At 45.4% G+C, this 25285-nt stretch overlaps 1 protein-coding gene across 4 annotated transcripts in view; it reads left to right on the top strand.

Annotated features, from left to right (window-relative positions):
- LOC139553919 (ena/VASP-like protein) overlaps positions 1 to 25285 on the top strand; it is an 81414-nt gene that overhangs the window by 33980 nt on the left and 22149 nt on the right. For 2 of the 4 annotated variants that reach the window (XM_071366697.1, XM_071366695.1), the window contains exons 2-3: positions 16329 to 16503; positions 20176 to 20353. In XM_071366697.1, the coding sequence (XP_071222798.1) occupies positions 16329 to 16503; positions 20176 to 20353 (353 nt within the window). Of the gene's footprint in view, positions 1 to 16328; positions 16504 to 20175; positions 20354 to 21499; positions 21865 to 25285 lie in introns of those variants that run through there. The other 2 variants (XM_071366696.1, XM_071366698.1) reach the window with 2 other exon arrangements.

Raw genomic sequence — 25285 nt, 5'->3', positions numbered from 1 at the left:
ACAACCGGTGTAGACCTTACAGTGAAATGCTGGATACAACCGGTGTAGACCTTACAGTGAAATGCTGAATACAACCGGTGTAGACCTTACAGTGAAATGCTGAATACAACAAGTGTAGACCTTACAGTGAAATGCTGAATACAACCGGTGAAGACCTTACAGTGAAATGCTGAATACAACCGGTGTAGACCTTACAGTGAAATGCTGGATACAACCGGTGTAGACCTTACAGTGAAATGCTGGATACAACCGATGTAGACCTTACAGTGAAATGCTGGATACAACAAGTGTAGACCTTACAGTGAAATGCTGAATACAACCGGTGAAGACCTTACAGTGAAATGCTGGATACAACCGGTGTAGACCTTACAGTGAAATGCTGGATACAACCGGTGTAGACCTTACAGTGAAATGCTGGATACAACAAGTGTAGACCTTACAGTGAAATGCTGAATACAACCGGTGTAGACCTTACAGTGAAATGCTGGATACAACCGGTGAAGACCTTACAGTGAAATGCTGAATACAACAAGTGTAGACCTTACAGTGAAATGCTGAATACAACCGGTGAAGACCTTACAGTGAAATGCTGAATACAACCGGTGAAGACCTTACAGTGAAATGCTGGATACAACCGGTGTAGACCTTACAGTGAAATGCTGAATAAAACCGGTGAAGACCTTACAGTGAAATGCTGAATACAACAAGTGTAGACCTTACAGTGAAATGCTGAATAAAACCGGTGTAGACCTTACAGTGAAATGCTGAATACAACAAGTGTAGACCTTACAGTGAAATGCTGAATAAAACCGGTGAAGACCTTACAGTGAAATGCTGGATACAACCGGTGTAGACCTTACAGTGAAATGCTGAATACAACAGGTGTAGTAGACCTTACAGTGAAATGCTGAATACAACCGGTGAAGACCTTACAGTGAAATGCTGAATACAACCAGTGAAGACCTTACAGTGAAATGCTGAATACAACCGGTGAAGACCTTACAGTGAAATGCTGGATACAACCGGTGTAGACCTTACAGTGAAATGCTAGATACAACCGGTGTAGACCTTACAGTGAAATGCTGAATACAACCGGTGTAGACCTTACAGTGAAATGCTGAATACAACCGGTGTAGACCTTACAGTGAAATGCTAGATACAACCGGTGTAGACCTTACAGTGAAATGCTGAATACAACCGGTGTAGACCTTACAGTGAAATGCTGGATACAACCGGTGAAGACCTTACAGTGAAATGCTGAATACAACCGGTGTAGACCTTACAGTGAAATGCTGAATACAACCGGTGAAGACCTTACAGTGAAATGCTGAATACAACCGGTGTAGACCTTACAGTGAAATGCTGGATACAACCGGTGTAGACCTTACAGTGAAATGCTGGATACAACCGGTGTAGACCTTACAGTGAAATGCTGGATACAACAAGTGTAGACCTTACAGTGAAATGCTGAATACAACCGGTGAAGACCTTACAGTGAAATGCTGGATACAACCGGTGTAGACCTTACAGTGAAATGCTGGATACAACCGGTGTAGACCTTACAGTGAAATGCTGGATACAACAAGTGTAGACCTTACAGTGAAATGCTGAATACAACCGGTGTAGACCTTACAGTGAAATGCTGGATACAACCGGTGTAGACCTTACAGTGAAATGCTGGATACAACCGGTGTAGACCTTACAGTGAAATGCTGGATACAACAAGTGTAGACCTTACAGTGAAATGCTGAATACAACCGGTGAAGACCTTACAGTGAAATGCTGGATACAACCGGTGTAGACCTTACAGTGAAATGCTGGATACAACCGGTGTAGACCTTACAGTGAAATGCTGGATACAACCGGTGTAGACCTTACAGTGAAATGCTGGATACAACCGGTGTAGACCTTACAGTGAAATGCTGGATACAACAGGTGTAGACCTTACAGTGAAATGCTGAATACAACCGGTGTAGACCTTACAGTGAAATGCTGGATACAACCGGTGAAGACCTTACAGTGAAATGCTGAATACAACAAGTGTAGACCTTACAGTGAAATGCTGAATACAACCGGTGAAGACCTTACAGTGAAATGCTGAATACAACCGGTGAAGACCTTACAGTGAAATGCTGGATACAACCGGTGTAGACCTTACAGTGAAATGCTGGATACAACCGGTGAAGACCTTACAGTGAAATGCTGAATACAACCGGTGAAGACCTTACAGTGAAATGCTGAATACAACCGGTGTAGACCTTACAGTGAAATGCTGGATACAACCGGTGTAGACCTTACAGTGAAATGCTGGATACAACAAGTGTAGACCTTACAGTGAAATGCTGAATACAACCGGTGTAGACCTTACAGTGAAATGCTGAATACAACCGGTGAAGACCTTACAGTGAAATGCTGAATACAACCGGTGTAGACCTTACAGTGAAATGCTGAATACAACAAGTGTAGACCTTACAGTGAAATGCTGAATACAACCGGTGAAGACCTTACAGTGAAATGCTGAATACAACCGGTGAAGACCTTACAGTGAAATGCTGGATACAACCGGTGAAGACCTTACAGTGAAATGCTGAATACAACCGGTGAAGACCTTACAGTGAAATGCTGGATACAACCGGTGAAGACCTTACAGTGAAATGCTGGATACAACCGGTGAAGACCTTACAGTGAAATGCTGAATACAACCGGTGAAGACCTTACAGTGAAATGCTGGATACAACCGGTGAAGACCTTACAGTGAAATGCTGAATATAACAGGTGTAGACCTTACAGTGAAATGCTGAATACAACCGGTGTAGACCTTACAGTGGAATGCTGAATATAACCGGTGTAGACCTTACAGTGAAATGCTGGATACAACCGGTGTAGACCTTACAGTGAAATGCTGGATACAACCGATGTAGACCTTACAGTGAAATGCTGGATACAACAAGTGTAGACCTTACAGTGAAATGCTGAATACAACCGGTGAAGACCTTACAGTGAAATGCTGGATACAACCGGTGTAGACCTTACAGTGAAATGCTGGATACAACCGGTGTAGACCTTACAGTGAAATGCTGGATACAACAAGTGTAGACCTTACAGTGAAATGCTGAATACAACCGGTGTAGACCTTACAGTGAAATGCTGGATACAACCGGTGAAGACCTTACAGTGAAATGCTGAATACAACAGGTGTAGACCTTACAGTGAAATGCTGAATACAACCGGTGAAGACCTTACAGTGAAATGCTGAATACAACCGGTGAAGACCTTACAGTGAAATGCTGGATACAACCGGTGTAGACCTTACAGTGAAATGCTGGATACAACCGGTGAAGACCTTACAGTGAAATGCTGAATACAACCGGTGAAGACCTTACAGTGAAATGCTGGATACAACCGGTGTAGACCTTACAGTGAAATGCTGGATACAACCGGTGTAGACCTTACAGTGAAATGCTGGATACAACAAGTGTAGACCTTACAGTGAAATGCTGAATACAACCGGTGTAGACCTTACAGTGAAATGCTGAATACAACCGGTGAAGACCTTACAGTGAAATGCTGAATACCACCGGTGTAGACCTTACAGTGAAATGCTGAATACAACAAGTGTAGACCTTACAGTGAAATGCTGAATACAACCGGTGAAGACCTTACAGTGAAATGCTGAATACAACCGGTGAAGACCTTACAGTGAAATGCTGGATACAACCGGTGAATACCTTACAGTGAAATGCTGAATACAACCGGTGAAGACCTTACAGTGAAATGCTGGATACAACCGGTGAAGACCTTACAGTGAAATGCTGGATACAACCGGTGAAGACCTTACAGTGAAATGCTGAATACAACCGGTGAAGACCTTACAGTGAAATGCTGGATACAACCGGTGAAGACCTTACAGTGAAATGCTGAATACAACCGGTGTTGACCTTACAGTGGAATGCTGAATATAACCGGTGTAGACCTTACTTACTTACAAGCCTTTAACCAACAATGCAGTTTTAAGAAAAATAAATGTTCAAGAATTTACTAAAATTAACTGAAGTAAAAAAATTAATTAAAATACTGTAGTCCTCTGTCCTTACAGGACTCCCTTCCAGCTGGAATTTCTCTGTGCTGAGATTACAGACTTGTGCTTGTGTGAGAGTTAAAGCCTAGATAATTTAGCTTTAAGACGGGAGTGAGGTAACGATCTCCTCGGAAGTCGCCTGTAATCCCGCCACTGAGACGTTCTCTCACAGCTGTTGTGTGTGAGAGTGCGCGCGCGTGTGTGTGTGCTGGAGCCGCCCCAAAAGGATTATACTGCACTGCACTCTGGGGAAAAAGACTAGAGTGCATCACCCACTCTATCCCCTCCCTGCTGCCCTCTCTCTAATAACAGGGAAGGAACTAAACATCAAATTTTTCAACTCATTCACCAAAATGTGCAGGGTGCCGCTCACAGCCATAAATACCCTCGTCGTTATTTTGAGTTCATGCCATACACCAGCTGTATGTTCAGGAGCTTAGTGTTCTACGCCAATGCAACACATGGAGGTTCAGTTAGAAGCTTATGTTTTATTGCAATTTGTAGGGAGCTTTATGGCTGAAGGCACCATAACACTTCTGACTATACTAACATCTCTTGATAGCAACTCACAAGTCCACAAAAATGTTCCTGTCCATTCATTAACAAAACAAAACTAACAAAAGAAAGGAACGTAGTCCGTATAGTCAAACGCACATCACATGTTAAGGGGTGCTGGGCAGAAGGAAACTTGTATTATAAATGAAAATGGAGAAACTAGTTGGATGCAATCGTTAGCCTTGACCTATGTGACAAATTTATGTCCGAGCCAGTCACTTGAGACAAGAATGAGAGGAGTCTGCCCTGTAGAGACATCTCTTATCCACCATAGAGCCTGTAGAGACATCTCTTATCCACCATAGAGCCTGTAGAGACATCTCTTCTCCACCATAGAGCTCTGTAGAGACATCTCTTATCCACCATAGAGCCTGTAGAGACATCTCTTATCCACCATAGAGCTCTGTAGAGACATCTCTTATCCACCATAGAGCTCTGTAGAGACATCTCTTATCCACCATAGAGCTCTGTAGAGACATCTCTTATCCACCATAGAGCCTGTAGAGACATCTCTTATCCACCATAGAGCTCTGGGATTGGGTTACAGACTCCTCTTTGTGATTGTTGGTGCGTGGAGAGAGGAGTGAGGAGGCAGAGAGGGTACAGACAGGGACTGAATGGGAGAGGAGTGAGGAGGCAGGGAGGGTACAGACAGGGACTGAATGGGAGAGGAGTGAGGAGGCAGGGAGGGTACAGACAGGCTGAATGGGAGAGGAGTGAGGAGGCAGGGAGGGTACAGACAGGGACTGAATGGGAGAGGAGTGAGGAGGCAGGGAGGGTACAGACAGGGACTGAATGGGAGAGGAGTGAGGAGGCAGGGAGGGTACAGACAGGGACTGAATGGGAGAGGAGTGGGGAGGCAGGGAGGGTACAGACAGGCTGAATGGGAGAGGAGTGAGGAGGCAGGGAGGGTGCAGACAGGGACTGAATGGGAGAGGAGTGAGGAGGCAGGGAGGGTACAGACAGGGACTGAATGGGAGAGGAGTGAGGAGGCAGGGAGGGTGCAGACAGGGACTGAATGGGAGAGGAGTGAGGAGGCAGGGAGGGTGCAGACAGGGACTGAATGGGAGAGGAGTGAGGAGGCAGGGAGGGTACAGACAGGGACTGAATGGGAGAGGAGTGAGGAGGCAGGGAGGGTGCAGACAGGGACTGAATGGGAGAGGAGTGAGGAGGCAGGGAGGGTACAGACAGGGACTGAATGGGAGAGGAGTGAGGAGGCAGGGAGGGTACAGACAGGGACTGAATGGGAGAGGAGTGGGGAGGCAGGGAGGGTACAGACAGGCTGAATGGGAGAGGAGTGAGGAGGCAGGGAGGGTGCAGACAGGGACTGAATGGGAGAGGAGTGAGGAGGCAGGGAGGGTACAGACAGGGACTGAATGGGAGAGGAGTGAGGAGGCAGGGAGGGTACAGACAGGGACTGAATGGGAGAGGAGTGAGGAGGCAGGGAGGGTGCAGACAGGGACTGAATGGGAGAGGAGTGAGGAGGCAGGGAGGGTACAGACAGGGACTGAATGGGAGAGGAGTGAGGAGGCAGGGAGGGTACAGACAGGCTGAATGGGAGAGGAGTGAGGAGGCAGGGAGGGTACAGACAGGCTGAATGGGAGAGGAGTGAGGAGGCAGGGAGGGTGCAGACAGGGACTGAATGGGAGAGGAGTGAGGAGGCAGGGAGGGTGCAGACAGGGACTGAATGGGAGAGGAGTGAGGAGGCAGGGAGGGTACAGACAGGGACTGAATGGGAGAGGAGTGAGGAGGCAGGGAGGGTACAGACAGGGACTGAATGGGAGAGGAGTGAGGAGGCAGGGAGGGTGCAGACAGGGACTGAATGGGAGAGGAGTGAGGAGGCAGGGAGGGTACAGACAGGGACTGAATGGGAGAGGAGTGAGGAGGCAGGGAGGGTACAGACAGGCTGAATGGGAGAGGAGTGAGGAGGCAGGGAGGGTGCAGACAGGGACTGAATGGGAGAGGAGTGAGGAGGCAGGGAGGGTACAGACAGGCTGAATGGGAGAGGAGTGAGGAGGCAGGGAGGGTACAGACAGGCTGAATGGGAGAGGAGTGAGGAGGCAGGGAGGGTACAGACAGGGACTGAATGGGAGAGGAGTGAGGAGGCAGGGAGGGTGCAGACAGGGACTGAATGGGAGAGGAGTGAGGAGGCAGGGAGGGTGCAGACAGGGACTGAATGGGAGAGGAGTGAGGAGGCAGGGAGGGTACAGACAGGGACTGAATGGGAGAGGAGTGAGGAGGCAGGGAGGGTGCAGACAGGGACTGAATGAGAGAGGAGTGAGGAGGTAGGGAGGGTACAGACAGGGACTGAATGGGAGAGGAGTGAGGAGGCAGGGAGGGTACAGACAGGCTGAATGAGAGAGGAGTGAGGAGGCAGGGAGGGTACAGACAGGGACTGAATGGGAGAGGAGTGAGGAGGCAGGGAGGGTGCAGACAGGGACTGAATGAGAGAGGAGTGAGGAGGCAGGGAGGGTACAGACAGGGACTGCATGGGAGAGGAGTGAGGAGGCAGGGAAGGTGCAGACAGGGACTGAATGGGAGAGGAGTGAGGAGGCAGGGAGGGTACAGACAGGGACTGAATGGGAGAGGAGTGAGGAGGCAGGGAGGGTACAGACTGGGACTGAATGGGAGAGGAGTGAGGAGGCAGGGAGGGTACAGACAGGGATTGAATGGGAGAGGAGTGAGGAGGCAGGGAAGGTGCAGACTAGGACTGAATGGGAGAGGAGTGAGGAGGCAGGGAGGGTACAGACTGGGACTGAATGAGAGAGGAGTGAGGAGGCAGGGAGGGTACAGACTGGGACTGAATGGGAGAGGAGTGAGGAGGCAGGGAGGGTACAGACAGGGACTGAATGGGAGAGGAGTGAGGAGGCAGGGAGGGTACAGACAGGCTGAATGGGAGAGGAGTGAGGAGGCAGGGAGGGTACAGACAGGGACTGAATGGGAGAGGAGTGAGGAGGCAGGGAGGGTACAGACAGGCTGAATGGGAGAGGAGTGAGGAGGCAGGGAGGGTACAGACAGGGACTGAATGGTTAAACCTTGAAGTCTAAAATGGTCACAGTCACAGTGTCCCTGGATCTTTACATTTATCATCAGCCTTTATGTTTGATGGCAGAGGTGGGATTTCCTCATCATCTGCCTTACATGTTTTTCATTAGAGGTGTCGTACTCAATTTTGGGTCTTGCAGTTCAAATGTGAATTACAATTAGCAGACATATCATTGGTAGCCAGAAAGCAGGGAGTGATAGAGAAAGGCCTTACCAATGAAATAGCTGACATGATGCAGCAGACAGTGTGTGATGCTGTGTTGTGGTCTATCATTCGTGTCTGTTCAGGTACGTTCCACTGAACCAGCAGCATACAACAATTACCCTGCCCGGCAACAAAAGCTCTGCCTGCTGGCTAGCTGGGCACCTCCCTCTCACTGCCTGACGCCTGCTCTGCCTCCAGGGTTCCCATGGAAACCCTGACTCTTTTCCCAGGCAAAATGCAATTTAGTTGTGTTGATGGGGAAATTAGGCCTACAGCCTGCTTTTAGAAAAAAGCTGCCCCTTACCTAACTGTTTATTTACCAAGGCACCCATTTTAGTTGTCCTAGACAGGGTCAGGAAACCAGGAGTGTGTCCATTAGTGCACATCGTAGCTGAACGTTTTGCAACTAAAAAACATAAAATCCTCCAGCAAATGTTTAGAAAGTTCAAGCTCATTTACTGTATTTCTACACAATTTCAAAACTTCAAAACTTTAAAATGTAATACGTACAGAGGGATCTGTTAGCAGGAAAAGTATTTTTATTAACAAATGGTTAACAAATAAATTTGCTTTTTTGTTTTACAGCAATTCTTCTGCAATTCTACACATTTTTCCATGACTTATGCCAGGTTAATATATCAGTAAGTGACTAACAAAATAAAATGGGGGTCACCTGGAGGTCAGGGTCCCTGGGCACTTACCCTGCGGCCAAGTGTAGCTAGCTAGCTAGACTCATTTAGTGAATGTCAATGATTGACATATAGGCTTGCTGAATTCAAAATGGTAGAAACGTGGTGGCATACTTTCTCCTAGCTCGCCCACGAGGCTTATTTTACATGGTTAAGCACTCAGTGTAACAGAAGCCTCCATCCAGCCTCTCAATCCCACTGGTAGTAGTCTAGCTAGAACACATTTACAGTGTGTCACTGGAGGCATTTGTCTCATCTCCTACTTCTATATCCTTCTAAGCCTGTAATGAATTGTGTACTGACTCTCTCTGTGTAATTATTTGGATTGTCCAATGAAACAGTCAGAGGCAAAGAGAGCCGTGTGTGTCACACGAGTCATGAGAATTTCAAGGTATCCCCAAAGCAGAAGCTAATCCCGGATTAAAATGGTGATATGTTTGAGCACTTCTGTCCAATCCCAGTGAGCAAAACTGGTTTGAAAGATATCATTTCAAAAGTAGAACTGGTTGAATTAACTCACACACACGTACAGAGGTGAGTAATGATATTTAACTACTGGGTTATTGACTGGTTATATTGAATGGATGTTCCTTAAAACTAAATAATTCAAACAAAGCTCTCAAATAGATATTACACACATAGCCTGTCCACGGCCATTGAATTATTCAGGGGTCATTTTATATCTTCTATGAAACAAAGACCCAGAATTAGCATCTATTTGTATCTATATTTTGTATTGTATTGGCCAATAAAAAGTACTTATGCATTTTTTTTAAGGTGTAGTCTTGCATATAAGGAAGAGCAACAGGGTTTAAAGACCAGAGTGATTGGCAAGGAGAGGAACAGTCACCGCTCATGTCCTCAATTAAAGTATCCGTAATGGACAAACTGCCGCGTACGTTTTGCGATATTACATCAACGAAAGAAGTTCCATCAGACAACGAACACTGGGTTTTTTTTCTCCCCCCCCGTCGGACTTCATAGCACGCGGGATAGAACAGCAGCATATTTTGTCTTGACGTCAACTAAACAAAACCAATAGAAGGGCTTTGTGGCCGACTGTAGCACTGTTTCCCCCGACTACGGATTCCATCTTTAACTACATGCTGTATCCTAATATTTGGATTGTTTGGACAGTGGTTCTAGGATCATCTCCCATGTATCATTGGTTAGGCCTAACCAATGATATTCATTCATTTCAATAAAATAAAATGTTATTGGTTACATACACATGGTAGGCAGATGTTATTGCGAGTGTTGCGAAATGCTTGTGCTTTTAGTTGACAGTGCAGTAATATCTAACAAGTAATCTAACAATTCCACAACAACTACCTAATACACACAAATCTAAAGGGATGGAATGAGAATATGTACATATAACTATATGGATGAGCGATATCCGAGCGGCGTAGGCAAGATGCAATAGACGGTACAAGATACAGTATATATACATATAAGATGAGTAATGTAAGATATGTAAACATTGTTAAAGTGGGATTATTTAAAGTGACCAGTGATCCATTTATTTACTACCTTTTTTAGGTTTGTGTTGATTCTTTAAAGGTACCGTATGCTGCAACCTACTTGAACCAGAAAGATTGTTGTTTACCACCAAGTGCTTATATTAGCATTAGCTGACCACCAAACAATGTAAATCAGTGTAGTCTACCCCAATACACAGTGGGTATACCAAACATTAGGTACACCTTCCTAATATTGAGATGCACCCCCCCCCCCTTTGCCCTCAGAACAGCCTCAATCCCCCCCCCCCTTTTGCCCTCAGAACAGCCTCAATTCACCCCCCCCTTTTGCCCTCAGAACAGCCTCAATTCATCTGGGCATGGACTCTACAAGGTGTCAAAAGCGTTCCACAGGGATACTGGCCCATGTTGATTCCAATGCTTCCCACAGTTGAGTCAAGTTGGCTGGATATCCTTTGGGTGGTGGACCATTCTTGATACACACAGGAAACTGTTGAGCATGAAAAACCCAGCAGCATTGCAGTTCTTGACAGACCTGGCACCGACTACCATACCCCCTACAAAAGCACTTAAATATTTTGTCTTACCCACCCTCTGAATGGCACACATACACAATCCACATCTGAATTGTTTCAAGGCTTAAAAATCATTCTTTAACCTGTCTCCTCCCCTTCATCTACACTGATTTGAAGTGGATTTAACAGGGGACATCAATTATGGATCATAGCTTTCACCTGGATTTACCTGGTCAGTCTACGTCATGGAAAGAGTAGGTGTTCCAAATGTTTTGTACACTCAGTGTAGAACGCTTTAAAGATGTGCTGCAGTTGTATGAGTAGGCCTTTTGTATGTGTTGCAGTTCACATGCTCGTACCATCACTCATAGGGGCAGTGCATGATTTCTAATCTGCATGATTTGACCCTTAGCATTGTGTCATGTAGGTCAAGACATTTCCCACTCTGTCACCCTGACTTGCTGTTCTGTCACCAGTTTTAGCTTAGTTGTGTTTGTCACGCCGCCCTTTTCTCCAAGTTATTTTTCCGTCCCCAGCGATTGCGAAGCATTTGAATGAAACCAATGCTTCACAGAGAAGGCATGTTAATCATCGACCCCAAAATGCCTCCAGAAATAGAGCTTGTTTTTGTAAGCGGATCTGTCAGACACTAAAGAACTGAGTATCTTCTCAGGGACATGGGGCGGTCTTTGTGCTGTGTAGAAGCACCTGTTATGTGGTTAGATTGAGACCAAGGTAGAAAATATCATTACAGTCCCAGTAATGTCTTTACATTGAAAGGCATGCGGCAGGTAGCCTAGCGGTTAGAGCGTCGGGATACTAACCGAAATTCAGAGCCAAAAAAGTTTGAAAAAAATCTGCCAATGTGCCCTTGAGCAAGGCACTTAACCCTAATTTCTCCTGTAAGTCGCTCTGGATAAGAGCATCTGTTAAATGACGTAAATGTTAAAAAAAAAAGAAAATCCATCAAGATATAGAAGTCGTAATATCCTCCATTGCTAAGTACTACTTGACTGAGTAGCACACTGGTGAACTGTGCCTACAGTTTAGTCTAAAGTAAGATACCAGAGCTAGGTTTTCTTTTATTGTGGTTTTATTTGAATGGCTTCTACTGATTCTATATCGATTGAGTTATTGACTTCCCCATTTGTAATGTGGTAGATTAAGATGCACTCACACCTTCTGTTTCATTTATCACTGTTAGCCTTTAGCCGTTAGCCTTTAACTGTTAGCCTATAGCCGTTAGCCGATAGCCTTTAACTGTTAGCGTTTAGCTGTTGGCTGTTAGGCTTTGCTTCCTTCTGCTGAGACACTATTTCACCTACTGTGTCAAACTACTCCACACTCAAAGCCTCAAATGAAGCACAACACACACTGTCCTCTTCTGCACCTAACTGGCTGAGCTGTCATGTAAAGGGTAGGCCTAAACCAAACTTGCTATATCCAACTGCATGTTCAGTGTCTCCTCAAGGGCTTACTGTACAATGATTTTTTTGGGGTGTCTGTAATTGATTGATTTGGGCTTACAGATTTACTCTAAAACATACCAGACCGCACTTCAATTGAATTTGAAAAGCACTTGCAAGGATAGTGATGTTGGCTGGTTCTGTGATGGTTGTCTTATGGTTGTCTGATGGATACTGAGGAGTCGTGAGAATGTGTCTGTCAGTGCCAGGCTTGTGAGGCATACAGTAGGGTAGTAATCGAGGAGGGACAGCTTTGAGGTCCCGACATAATCGAGGTCCCGACATGCTTTCAAAGCCTGACCCTATAATATTGTTGTAGTAGTGCACATCTACTGGTACACAATATGTTGATAGAGGATGTTCTGAATCCTGCACTAATACAGCCTCAGCCATTCACTGTGCTGTGCTGAGACATGGCTGAAGTGTCAGCCTCCATGTTCTCTGTCTCGTAAGGAGGAAGAATCTAAGAGGAAGGTCACATGCTGGCATTTGAATGCTGGTGAGGTCCTAGGGGCCTTGGAGACAAGGCAACCTACTGTCTGTCTCTGTGGTGGAATCTTTATTTAGTTTGGGATATTAATATGGCTTTTTTGGAAAGACTTCCAGAAATACACTTATTTTGCTTTCTGTGGTGAGGCACCCACTTTGCAAAATATTTCCTTTAAGAATAGCTGTCTAGAAAAGACAGCTGTGAATGCACAGTGCTAATTTGACAATAAAGACTGCGAATGTTGAGTAGCTGAGTATTTAAAGCCGTTAGAGCAGAGCTGTCCCTGTGGTATTCACGGTGAACATTAAGAAACTTTTCGTCACTTCACAGTCCCCTGAGGGCATAAGTCAATCTCACCTCCTAGACCTCTATGAGTGAAGCATCTATAGCCTGTCATGCTGTCAGGAATATTACACCATATTACACTATATTACACCATGTTATACTATATTACACCATAGTATACTATATTACACCATGGTATACTATATTACACCATATTATACTACATTACACCATGTTATACTATATTACACCATGTTATACTATATTACACCATGTTATACCATGTTATACTATATTACACCATATTATACTATATTACACCATGTTATACTATATTACACCATGTTATACTATATTACACCATATCACACCATTTCACACAATATCACACCATATCAGGGGTAAGGGCGGCAGCGTAGCCTAGTGGTTAGAGCGTTGGACTAGTAACCGAAAGGTTGCAAGTTTGAATCCCTGAGCTGACATGGTACAAATCTGAAAATATCATTGAAAATAAGAATTTGTTCTTAACTGACTTGTCTACATTTACATTTAAGTCATTTAGCAGACGCTCTTATCCAGAGCGACTTACAAATTGGAAAGTTCATACATATTCATCCTGGTCCCCCCGTGGGGAATGAACCCACAACCCTGGCGTTGCAAGCGCCATGCTCTACCAACTGAGCCACACGGGACCACCTTTATTTTAGTTAAATAAAGGTTAAAAAAAAAGATTAAATCATACCATATTGTTATTCATACCCTTACATATCCTACCCCTTCGTCCATGTACTAAAAAAACATTTTGTCGATGTGGATTTTTCTTCATATCAATTGAAAGAAGTCACCGCCTCCATGTATTGTAAAGGTGAAGCATGGAAGTTTCTCCGCTTATGAGGAGTTAGCATTAGTGCTTTGAAATGTACTATAGATGCACTATGGTTGTACTTGTTCACCACATAATTCAATAGTTTAATTCTTGTTGACGAAAGGAATGGAGAGTTTGGAATCAAGTCAGTCTGTGCCTGGACCAAAACCATGATGTGGATGCACATTCCCAATTTATCTGGTTTGACAGATAAATACCTCACATCTGGTGAACAGACAGTTAATTAGACACTTCTGTCTTCTCTCACCGTGTTATTATCATAGATCAGCGACACACATGTCTCCTGCCCATGTTTCCGAACCTTCTGAAATATGCAATTATGATACCACGACGCCACAGCAAAGCACAACACAGAGAGAGACATTTTTGGGGGAGGGGTTGGGGTTAGTGTGCTTGTTTATAGTGTTTTAAATGACTGTCCCTCCCTCTTTTTAGGGACATACTGTCACATTTCAAACAGTACCATTAGATAGGCGTGGTTCCTTTGAGAGTTCCACTACTGAACAAGCTTGCTAACAGTACGGTAGTACACAGCCCCGCATCCACCAGTAGTAGGAGATACAGGGATTAGAGGTCAACAATAAGGAAAAATATTTTCTCGATTCCTTGCATCCTCTCTCCTCACCTCCTTCTCAAAACACATTGGAGATTCTCCTCCAATCCGTTTTGAGAAGAAGGGTAGGAGAGGATGCAAGGAATCAAGGAAATATGTTTGAGATTCACCCTATGTCCTTATTGTTGACCTCTAACCCCTGTGTCCTCCTCCACAGTGAACAGAGTATCTGCCAAGCCCGCGCCTCAGTCACGGTGACCTCTAACCCCTGTGTCCTCCTCCACAGTGAACAGAGTATCTTCCAAGCCCGCGCCTCAGTCACGGTGATCTCTAACCCCTGTGTCCTCCTCCACAGTGAACAGAGTATCTGCCAAGCCCGCGCCTCAGTCACGGTGACCTCTAACCCCTGTGTCCTCCTCCACAGTGAACAGAGTATCTGCCAAGCCCGCGCCTCAGTCACGGTGACCTCTAACCCCTGTGTCCTCCTCCACAGTGAACAGAGTATCTGCCAAGCCCGCGCCTCAGTCACGGTGACCTCTAACCCCTGTGTCCTCCTCCACAGTGAACAGAGTATCTGCCAAGCCCGCGCCTCAGTCACGGTGACCTCTAACCCCTGTGTCCTCCTCCACAGTGAACAGAGTATCTGCCAAGCCCGCGCCTCAGTCACGGTGACCTCTAACCCCTGTGTCCTCCTCCACAGTGAACAGAGTATCTGCCAAGCCCGCGCCTCAGTCACGGTGACCTCTAACCCCTGTGTCCTCCTCCACAGTGAACAGAGTATCTGCCAAGCCCGCGCCTCAGTCACGGTGACCTCTAACCCCTGTGTCCTCCTCCACAGTGAACAGAGTATCTGCCAAGCCCGCGCCTCAGTCACGGTGACCTCTAACCCCTGTGTCCTCCTCCACAGTGAACAGAGTATCTGCCAAGCCCGCGCCTCAGTCACGGTGACCTCTAACCCCTGTGTCCTCCTCCACAGTGAACAGAGTATCTGCCAAGCCCGCGCCTCAGTCACGGTGACCTCTAACCCCTGTGTCCTCCTCCACAGTGAACAGAGTATCTGCCAAGCCCGCGCCTCAGTCACGGTGACCTCTAACCCCTGTGTCCTCCTCCACAGTGAACAGAGTATCTGCCAAGCCCGCGCCTCAGTCACGGTGACCTCTAACCCCTGTGTCCTCCTCCACAGTGAACAGAGTATCTGCCAAGCCCGCGCCTCAGTCACGGTGACCTCTAACCCCTGTGTCCTCCTCCACAGTGAACAGAGTATCTGCCAAGCCCGCGCCTCAGTCACGGTGACCTCTAACCCCTGTGTCCTCCTCCACAGTGAACAGAGTATCTGCCAAGCCCGCGCCTCAGTCACGGTGACCTCTAACCCCTGTGTCCTCCTCCACAGTGAACAGAGTATCTGCCAAGCCCGCGCCTCAGTCACGGTGACCTCTAACCCCTGTGTCCTCCTCCACAGTGAACAGAGTATCTGCCAAGCCCGCGCCTCAGTCACGGTGACCTCTAACCCCTGTGTCCTCCTCCACAGTGAACAGAGTATCTGCCAAGCCCGCGCCTCAGTCACGGTGACCTCTAACCCCTGTGTCCTCCTCCACAGTGAACAGAGTATCTGCCAAGCCCGCGCCTCAGTCACGGTGACCTCTAACCCCTGTGTCCTCCTCCACAGTGAACAGAGTATCTGCCAAGCCCGCGCCTCAGTCACGGTGACCTCTAACCCCTGTGTCCTCCTCCACAGTGAACAGAGTATCTGCCAAGCCCGCGCCTCAGTCACGGTGACCTCTAACCCCTGTGTCCTCCTCCACAGTGAACAGAGTATCTGCCAAGCCCGCGCCTCAGTCACGGTGACCTCTAACCCCTGTGTCCTCCTCCACAGTGAACAGAGTATCTGCCAAGCCCGCGCCTCAGTCACGGTGACCTCTAACCCCTGTGTCCTCCTCCACAGTGAACAGAGTATCTGCCAAGCCCGCGCCTCAGTCACGGTGACCTCTAACCCCTGTGTCCTCCTCCACAGTGAACAGAGTATCTGCCAAGCCCGCGCCTCAGTCACGGTGACCTCTAACCCCTGTGTCCTCCTCCACAGTGAACAGAGTATCTGCCAAGCCCGCGCCTCAGTCATGGTGTACGACGACACCAGTAAGAAGTGGGTTCCAATCAAGCCGGGCCAGCAGGGCTTCAGCCGCATCAACATCTACCACAACACGGCCAACAACACCTTCCGCGTGGTCGGGGTCAAGCTACAGGACCAACAGGTAGAGGTACACATACGCACATGCACGCACCCGCACACGCAAAACACACGCACACACACCAATTGACATTGTCTGAGGGAATTTGTCTGTTCTAGTAATGTTAGTCATTTCTATGGACTTACACATCTGATGTAGATCTGGTGGAAGACTTTTCACACTGCAAGCCTTTACAGACCTCCACCACACTGTCTTTAGTTATAGAGATCATCTCCACCACACTGTCTTTAGTTATAGAGATCATCTCCACTACACTGTCTTTAGTTATAGAGATCATCTCCACCACACTGTCTTTAGTTATAGAGATCATCTCCACCACACTGTCTTTAGTTATATAGATCATCTCCACCACACTGTCTTTAGTTATAGAGATCATCTCCACCACATTGTCTTTAGTTATAGAGATCATCTCCACCACACTGTCTTTAGTTATAGAGATCATCTCCACCACACTGTCTTTGGTTATAGTGATCATCTCCACCACACTGTCTTAGTTATAGAGATCATCTCCACCACACTGTCTTAGTTATAGAGATCATCTCCACCACACTGTCTTAGTTATAGAGATCATCTCCACCACACTGTCTTTAGTTATAGAGATCATCTCCACCACACTGTCTTTAGTTATAGAGATCCTCTCCACCACACTGTCTTAGTTATAGAGATCCTCTCCACCACACTGTCTTTAGTTATAGAGATCCTCTCCACCACACTGTCTTAGTTATAGAGATCATCTCCACCACACTGTCTTTAGTTATAGAGATCATCTCCACCACACTGTCTTTAGTTATAGAGATCATCTCCACCACACTGTCTTTAGTTATAGAGATCATCTCCACCACACTGTCTTTACTTATAGAGATCATCTCCACCACACTGTCTTTAGTTATAGTGATCATCTCCACCACACTGTCTTAGTTATAGAGATCATCTCCACCACACTGTGTTTAGTTATAGAGATCATCTCCACCACACTGTCTTTAGTTATAGAGATCATCTCCACCACACTGTCTTTAGTTATAGAGATCATCTCCACCACACTGTCTTTATTTATATAGATCATCTCCACCACACTGTCTTAGTTATAGAGATTATCTCCACCACACTGTCTTTAGTTATATAGATCATCTCCACCACACTGTCTTAGTTATAGAGATCATCTCCACCACACTGTCTTAGTTATAGAGATCATCTCCACCACACTGTCTTTAGTTATAGAGATCATCTCCACCACACTGTCTTTAGTTATATAGATCATCTCCACCACACTGTCTTAGTTATAGAGATCATCTCCACCACACTGTCTTTAGTTATAGAGATCATCTCCACCAAACTGTCTTAGTTATAGAGATCTCCACCACACTGTCTTTAGTTATAGAGATCATCTCCACCACACTGTCTTTAGTTATAGAGATCCTCTCCACCACACTGTCTTAGTTATAGAGATCCTCTCCACCACACTGTCTTTAGTTATAGAGATCCTCTCCACCACACTGTCTTAGTTATAGAGATAATCTCCACCACACTGTCTTAGTTATAGAGATAATCTCCACCACACTGTCTTTAGTTATAGAGATCATCTCCACCACACTGTCTTTAGTTATAGAGATCCTCTCCACCACATTGTCTTTAGTTATAGAGATCATCTCCACCACACTGTCTTAGTTATAGAGATCATCTCCACCACACTGTCTTTAGTTATAGCGATCATCTCCACCACACTGTCTTAGTTATAGAGATCATCTCCACCACAATGTCTTAGTTATAGAGATCATCTCCACCACACTGTCTTTAGTTATAGAGATCATCTCCACCACACTGTCTTAGTTATAGTGATCATCTCCACCACACTGTCTTTAGTTATAGAGATCATCTCCACCACACTGTCTTAGTTATAGAGATCATCTCCACCACACTGTCTTAGTTATAGAGATCATCTCCACCACACTGTCTTTAGTTATAGAGATCATCTCCACCACACTGTCTTTAGTTATAGAGATCCTCTCCACCACACTGTCTTAGTTATAGAGATCCTCTCCACCACACTGTCTTTAGTTATAGAGATCATCTCCACCACACTGTCTTTAGTTATAGAGATCATCTCCACCACACTGTCTTAGTTATAGAGATCATCTCCACCACACTGTCTTTAGTTATAGAGATCATCTCCACCACACTGTCTTTAGTTATAGAGATCATCTCCACCACACTGTCTTTAGTTATATAGATCATCTCCACCACACTGTCTTAGCTATAGAGATCATCTCCACCACACTGTATTTAGTTATATAGATCATCTCCACCACACTGTCTTTAGTTATAGAGATCATCTCCACCACACTGTCTTTAGTTATAGAGATCATCTCCACCACACTGTCTTAGTTACAGAGATCATCTCCACCACACTGTCTTTAGTTATAGAGATCATCTCCACCACACTGTCTTTAGTTATAGAGATCATCTCCACCACACTGTCTTTAGTTATAGAGATCATCTCCACCACACTGTCTTAGTTATAGAGATCCTCTCCACCACACTGTCATTAGTTATAGAGATCATCTCCACCACAAACACTGTCTTAGTTATAGTGATCATCTCCACCACACTGTCTTTAGTTATAGAGATCATCTCCACCACACTGTCTTAGTTATAGAGATCATCTCCACCACACTGTCTTTAGTTATAGAGATCATCTCCACCACACTGTCTTTAGTTATAGAGATCATCTCCACCACACTGTCTTAGTTTTAGATATCATCTCCACCACACTGTCTTAGTTATAGAGATCATCTCCACCACACTGTCTTTAGTTATAGAGATCATCTCCACCACACTGTCTTAGTTATAGAGATCATCTCCACCACACTGTCTTTAGTTATAGAGATCCTCTCCACCACACTGTCTTAGTTATAGAGATCATCTCCACCACACTGTCTTTAGTTATAGAGATCATCTCCACCACACTGTCTTTAGTTATAGAGATCCTCTCCACCACACTGTCTTTAGTTATAGAGATCCTCTCCACCACACTGTCTTAGTTATAGAGATCATCTCCACCACACTGTCTTTAGTTATAGAGATCCTCTCCACCACACTGTCTTAGTTATAGAGATCATCTCCACCACACTGTCTTTAGTTATAGAGATCATCTCCACCACACTGTCTTTAGTTATAGAGATCATCTCCACCACACTGTCTTTAGTTATAGAGATCCTCTCCACCACACTGTCTTAGTTATAGAGATCATCTCCACCACACTGTCTTTAGTTATAGAGATCATCTCCACCACACTGTCTTTAGTTATAGAGATCCTCTCCACCACACTGTCTTTAGTTATAGAGATCATCTCCACCACACTGTCTTTAGTTATAGAGATCATCTCCACCACACTGTCTTAGTTATAGAGATCATCTCCACCACACTGTCTTTAGTTATAGAGATCCTCTCCACCACACTGTCTTAGTTATAGAGATCATCTCCACCACACTGTCTTTAGTTATAGAGATCATCTCCACCACACTGTCTTTAGTTATAGAGATCATCTCAACCACATTCGTTGCTAGTTATCTCTATAATTATGTAAGACATATTTATCTCTATAGTTACGGTTCATTGAACTAAGCTGACCATAGTAAATTGGTGAATAATGAATGAATGAGTAATTGGCTGTCTGTCTCTCAGGTGGTGATCAACTACTCCATAGTGAAGGGGCTGAAGTATAACCAGGCCACGCCCACCTTTCACCAGTGGCGCGATGCCAGGCAGGTTTACGGCCTCAACTTCGCCAGCAAAGAGGAAGCCACCACCTTCTCCACCGCCATGATGTTCGCTCTGAACACGCTCAGCTCGCAAGACGGAGGTGGGACCCTTTCCCATGTGGAAGTAATCATTCTCTCCATCTGTCTGCCTGTCCGTCCACCCGTCCGTTCGTCCACCTGTCTGTTTATGTCACAGTCAGGTTTAGATGGACTGTAGCTAAAACTGATGTATACTAATTAGCAGTTAATCCCGGCACGTCAGCTACTAATTATCGGTCGAAGTGCAAATATTTTTATACAGTCATTTCAAACCTGTATAGCTCCCCTATAATTTAAGGATTGTTGGATTAACATAATATTATGTTAATCCAATGTTTAGTTTGTAACAAGAATGTTTAGTTTGTAACAAGAATAATCTATTTTCAGAAACACTCTCAACCTGTTCAGTTTACACTTGGTCCAGCCAATGACATTAGGGCTGCAGTTGCCAGTCAGTCTGGTTGCTGGGTCGATCTCATTTATCTCCACTGAGTTCTACCTCCCTCTGCTGGACATCAAGCTCTAGAGCGAAAACACGGCCAGACATACCGTATCTGTATGGCTCTGGGTGAAAGCTTTCAGCAGTGTGTATGGGAATGGAAAACAAACCATAGAACCCTGCCAGACTATAAACTCTGTGACCTAAGTTGTGTTCAGTAGGGCACATTGTAACAAAACATTTAAAATTGTTATGAAACAGAAAATGAAAAAGAAACATTTCTTAATAGTTCAAATATAACCTCCCTATTTCACTTATTTATTTGTTAACCATTTACTGAACACAACCCAGGCTAGAGCCCAGGGTGCCAGACTTGGATACGTGGCCTGGCAATATATGAGGGCCGATTGCAGACACTTGTGACATTACTGTATGGCTTGAAAGCGACACTATCAAAAACAACCATTACAGTTAACCCTTACAACCATTAACATTACACTGCCAGGACAGACACTTGCACACATCAATGTAAAGACCTGTGGTTAGATGAGATGGATGGTGCAGTCTAGTTTACGGCGACATAACTAGACTGTATATGAAGCCTTACTCTTAAGAAATAGCACATGGGCCTCTCCTGTTACAAGTTGCTGCTACTTATAATCTGTTGGGATGGGGAGTCCGGTGGCAGCCCCACTCCGTCCCCTAGCCTTCCTATTGGTGCACAGCCTGGCTAAAATACCCATGGAGCCAAACTGTCTCCAAATCTCACATGGGACTCTCCTTTTTTTGGTAAACCTTTTGGGGAAGAAGAGGGAGCCATGTTGGAGGTGAACTGAGCTATGGGGCTCCACACGCAAACCCAAGGTGCTTCTTCTGTCCAGGGAATACAGTCGCAGGCATTTTACTGCTTTATACCTGCTACTGGGGTCCCATCTTGGATCACCCGGTTCGTGGCTAATGCTATTCCAGTAGCCTGGACAGCTGCCTGACTAGAAGCCATAGTTAGTACCACACAGTAATAGCTTGCTAAAAACACTTTAAGAACTTTAAGAACTGAGGGTCTCACGATGAGTCTTACTCCAGAGATGTCACCAGCCACTGTCAGAAGGTGCACTTCTGCGAAGATCACCCTCAGTAAGTACTGTTCCCGTGATGACAGTTGATGCAGGGTAGGTGATAGAGGGAGGGGCTGGATCAGGGCTATTTACTGCATGATGCTGCGGCAGACAATGTGAGGCTGGTGGTATTTGGCAACACCTCTCTCACCTCTTTCATTGTAGGGCTAAAATAGGGAAGTGATGTTCTGGAAATCCCTATGTTGATGTTTAAGCTTAAGCTGTATGCGTTTCTGTTGACTGCCAATTAAAGTTTTCCATTCAACACAAATGTGGCCTTAAGGGGCCCTAATTGGTCAAAATAGCTTTTATATTTCATATTTTGGGGCTACAGCCCCACGGGGTGTTAAGCTGTGGCTCCTGAGGTTTGAAATACTCTTTAATAGCATCATATTTAGCTCAAGAAATCCCAATTAGGTAATCACCATCTGAGTTAGAGAGTGAGAGAGAGAAAGTAGGCCTTGTTTTGTTTCTTGAGGGCTTCTGTGCACAGGCCTGATCAAGCCCAAGCACTCCCCTGGGGCACTACTTCTCTCACCTCACCATGGCAACAGCCAGGACCCCTTTATGTCGGGCCCCTGTGCTTCATCATGCACTAACCCAAACTCATCTGGCACGTACACAACCTTCCTGTTGACATCTGTAGATGTGTTGTGTTGATAATAACCCTTGATAGTGTTAATGGTGTTAGCTGTTGTGTCACTAATATAAAAGCCTTTAATTGTGCAGTCACTAGGCTGTGAGGCTGCAGTTGGCAAGTGGTATTGACTAGAGTGGTCCACGTTGTTGTATTTTAATAGTTGATTGTTTGCTTTAAAATATTAGGAAATACTTGACCAGCCCAATACCAACCTAGACCCTATCTAACGTTTAGTTACTTTACCAGCCCAACACCAACCTAGACCAAATCTAACGTTTAGTTACTTGACCAGCCCAACACCAACCTAGACCCAATCTAACGTTTAGTTACTTTACCAGCCCAACACCAACCTAGACCCGCTACCTAACGTTTAGTAACTTTACCAGCCCAACACTAACCTAGACCCAATCTAACGTTTAGTTACTTTACCAGCCCAACACCAACCTAGACCCTATCTAACGTTTAGTTACTTGACCAGCCCAACACCAACCTAGACCCAATCTAACGTTTAGTTACTTTACCAGCCCAACACCAACCTAGACCCAATCTAACGTTTAGTTACTTTACCAGCCCAACACCAACCTAGACCCAATCTAACGTTTAGTTACTTTACCAGCCCAACACCAACCTAGACCCAATCTAACGTTTAGTTACTTTATTGTGTCTGGATCTGGAAGTATGGTATGTCTACCAAAAGAAAGCATCACATTGTATATTAGCTTTGCAGTAGTTTAATTTGATGGCAAATGGCATATATTATACGTGTTCTTCGTTTCATGTTTTCCAAACTAAACCCTGAAAAGACTGAAAATCAAGATCCGGTTGGACTAATTGGCTCATAGAAACCATCGTAGATGGACACCAACTGATTCTGTTGAGTATTTTGTCTGTTGTTATGCATTAGCTGTAGCTCTGTGCTCCACTATTAGTATTCATCTTGACGCCTCATCTGGATATGTGCTCAAATGAATTGCATAGCCGTGCAGTAATCCATCAGCTGCTAAGAAGGGGAGTTTAGAGGAGCCGTGCAGTAATCCATCAGCTGCTAAGAAGGGGAGTTTAGAGGAGCCGTGCAGTAATCCATCAGCTGCTAAGAAGGGGAGTTTAGAGGAGCCGTGCAGATAACCATCAGCTGCTAAGAAGGGGAGTTTAGAGGAGCCGTGCAGATAACCATCAGCTGCTAAGAAGGGGAGTTTAGAGGAGCCGTGCAGATAACCATCAGCTGCTAAGAAGGGGAGTTTAGAGGAGCCGTGCAGATAACCATCAGCTGCTAAGAAGGGGAGTTTAGAGGAGCCGTGCAGATAACCATCAGCTGCTAAGAAGGGGAGTTTAGAGGAGCCGTGCAGATAACCATCAGCTGCTAAGAAGGGGAGTTTAGAGGAGCCGTGTAGTTAACCATCAGCTGCTAAGAAGGGGAGTTTAGAGGAGCCGTGCAGATAACCATCAGCTGCTAAGAAGGGGAGTTTAGAGGAGCCGTGTAGTTAACCATCAGCTGCTAAGAAGGGGAGTTTAGAGGAGCCGTGCAGATAACCATCAGCTGCTAAGAAGGGGAGTTTAGAGGAGCCGTGCAGATAACCATCAGCTGCTAAGAAGGGGAGTTTAGAGGAGCCGTGCAGATAACCATCAGCTGCTAAGAAGGGGAGTTTAGAGGAGCCGTGCAGATAACCATCAGCTGCTAAGAAGGGGAGTTTAGAGGAGCCGTGCAGATAACCATCAGCTGCTAAGAAGGGGAGTTTAGAGGAGCCGTGTAGTTAACCATCAGCTGCTAAGAAGGGGAGTTTAGAGGAGCCGTGCAGATAACCATCAGCTGCTAAGAAGGGGAGTTTAGAGGAGCCGTGCAGATAACCATCAGCTGCTAAGAAGGGGAGTTTAGAGGAGCCGTGCAGATAACCATCAGCTGCTAAGAAGGGGAGTTTAGAGGAGCCGTGCAGATAACCATCAGCTGCTAAGAAGGGGAGTTGAGAGGAGCCGTGTAGTTAACCATCAGCTGCTAAGAAGGGGAGTTTAGAGGAGCCGTGCAGATAACCATCAGCTGCTAAGAAGGGGAGTTTAGAGGAGCTGTGCAGATAACCATCAGCTGCTAAGAAGGGGAGTTTAGGAGTGTCAAGAAGAAGGAAAACAAGGCATCCCAAGTCATCTTCTATCAGAAAGCTGCAGGCTGAGAGAACAAAGGAGAGGAGACAAAGCACACACACACACAAAATCACAATCACACACACACATACACACAAAATGACACACACACACACACAATGACACACACACACACCCCCACTAAATAACAAACTAAATAACTCCTGCTAGGCTGTGTATTGATAAAGCACTAGTACATACATTGCAGTAGTAGGACATTATTTATATTCATATACCGTGTTCAAAAACAGGGGGCAGACATGTGGTGGGGATGGTTGGCTCTGTTTGATGATAGAATATTAAAATATTTCCCCTTCATGAGATGATGACTGTGGGAGATGAAACGTGAAACGGTTTGAGGTTGGGAATGAATCGTGTTTTAGGAAGCGTTTACAGCACTTTATTCCAAAACAACTCTGCCAACATCCTGCTCATTGAGAATGAGGTGAACTCATTATGATGTCAGCAATGTCAACCCAAAAGCCGAAAACAAAAACATAATTAGACACCTTCAGATGGTTGGATATGGTAGGATAGAGGAATCCTCTCTGTTTCAGAGTCACAACTCCAGTTACCTTATGAGCAAAAGACATTGAAAATGTTTTTTTGGTTGAAAGGATATTGAAAATATGTATTTTCAATGCCTTGTGCTCACTGGGTAAGCAGT

This window comes from Salvelinus alpinus, chromosome 25 (genome assembly GCF_045679555.1).
Source record: "Salvelinus alpinus chromosome 25, SLU_Salpinus.1, whole genome shotgun sequence".
NCBI classification, from domain to species: Eukaryota; Metazoa; Chordata; class Actinopteri; order Salmoniformes; family Salmonidae; genus Salvelinus; species Salvelinus alpinus.
Note: the sequence above shows the minus strand (reverse complement) of the source record. Positions and strands in the feature narration are given on the sequence as shown.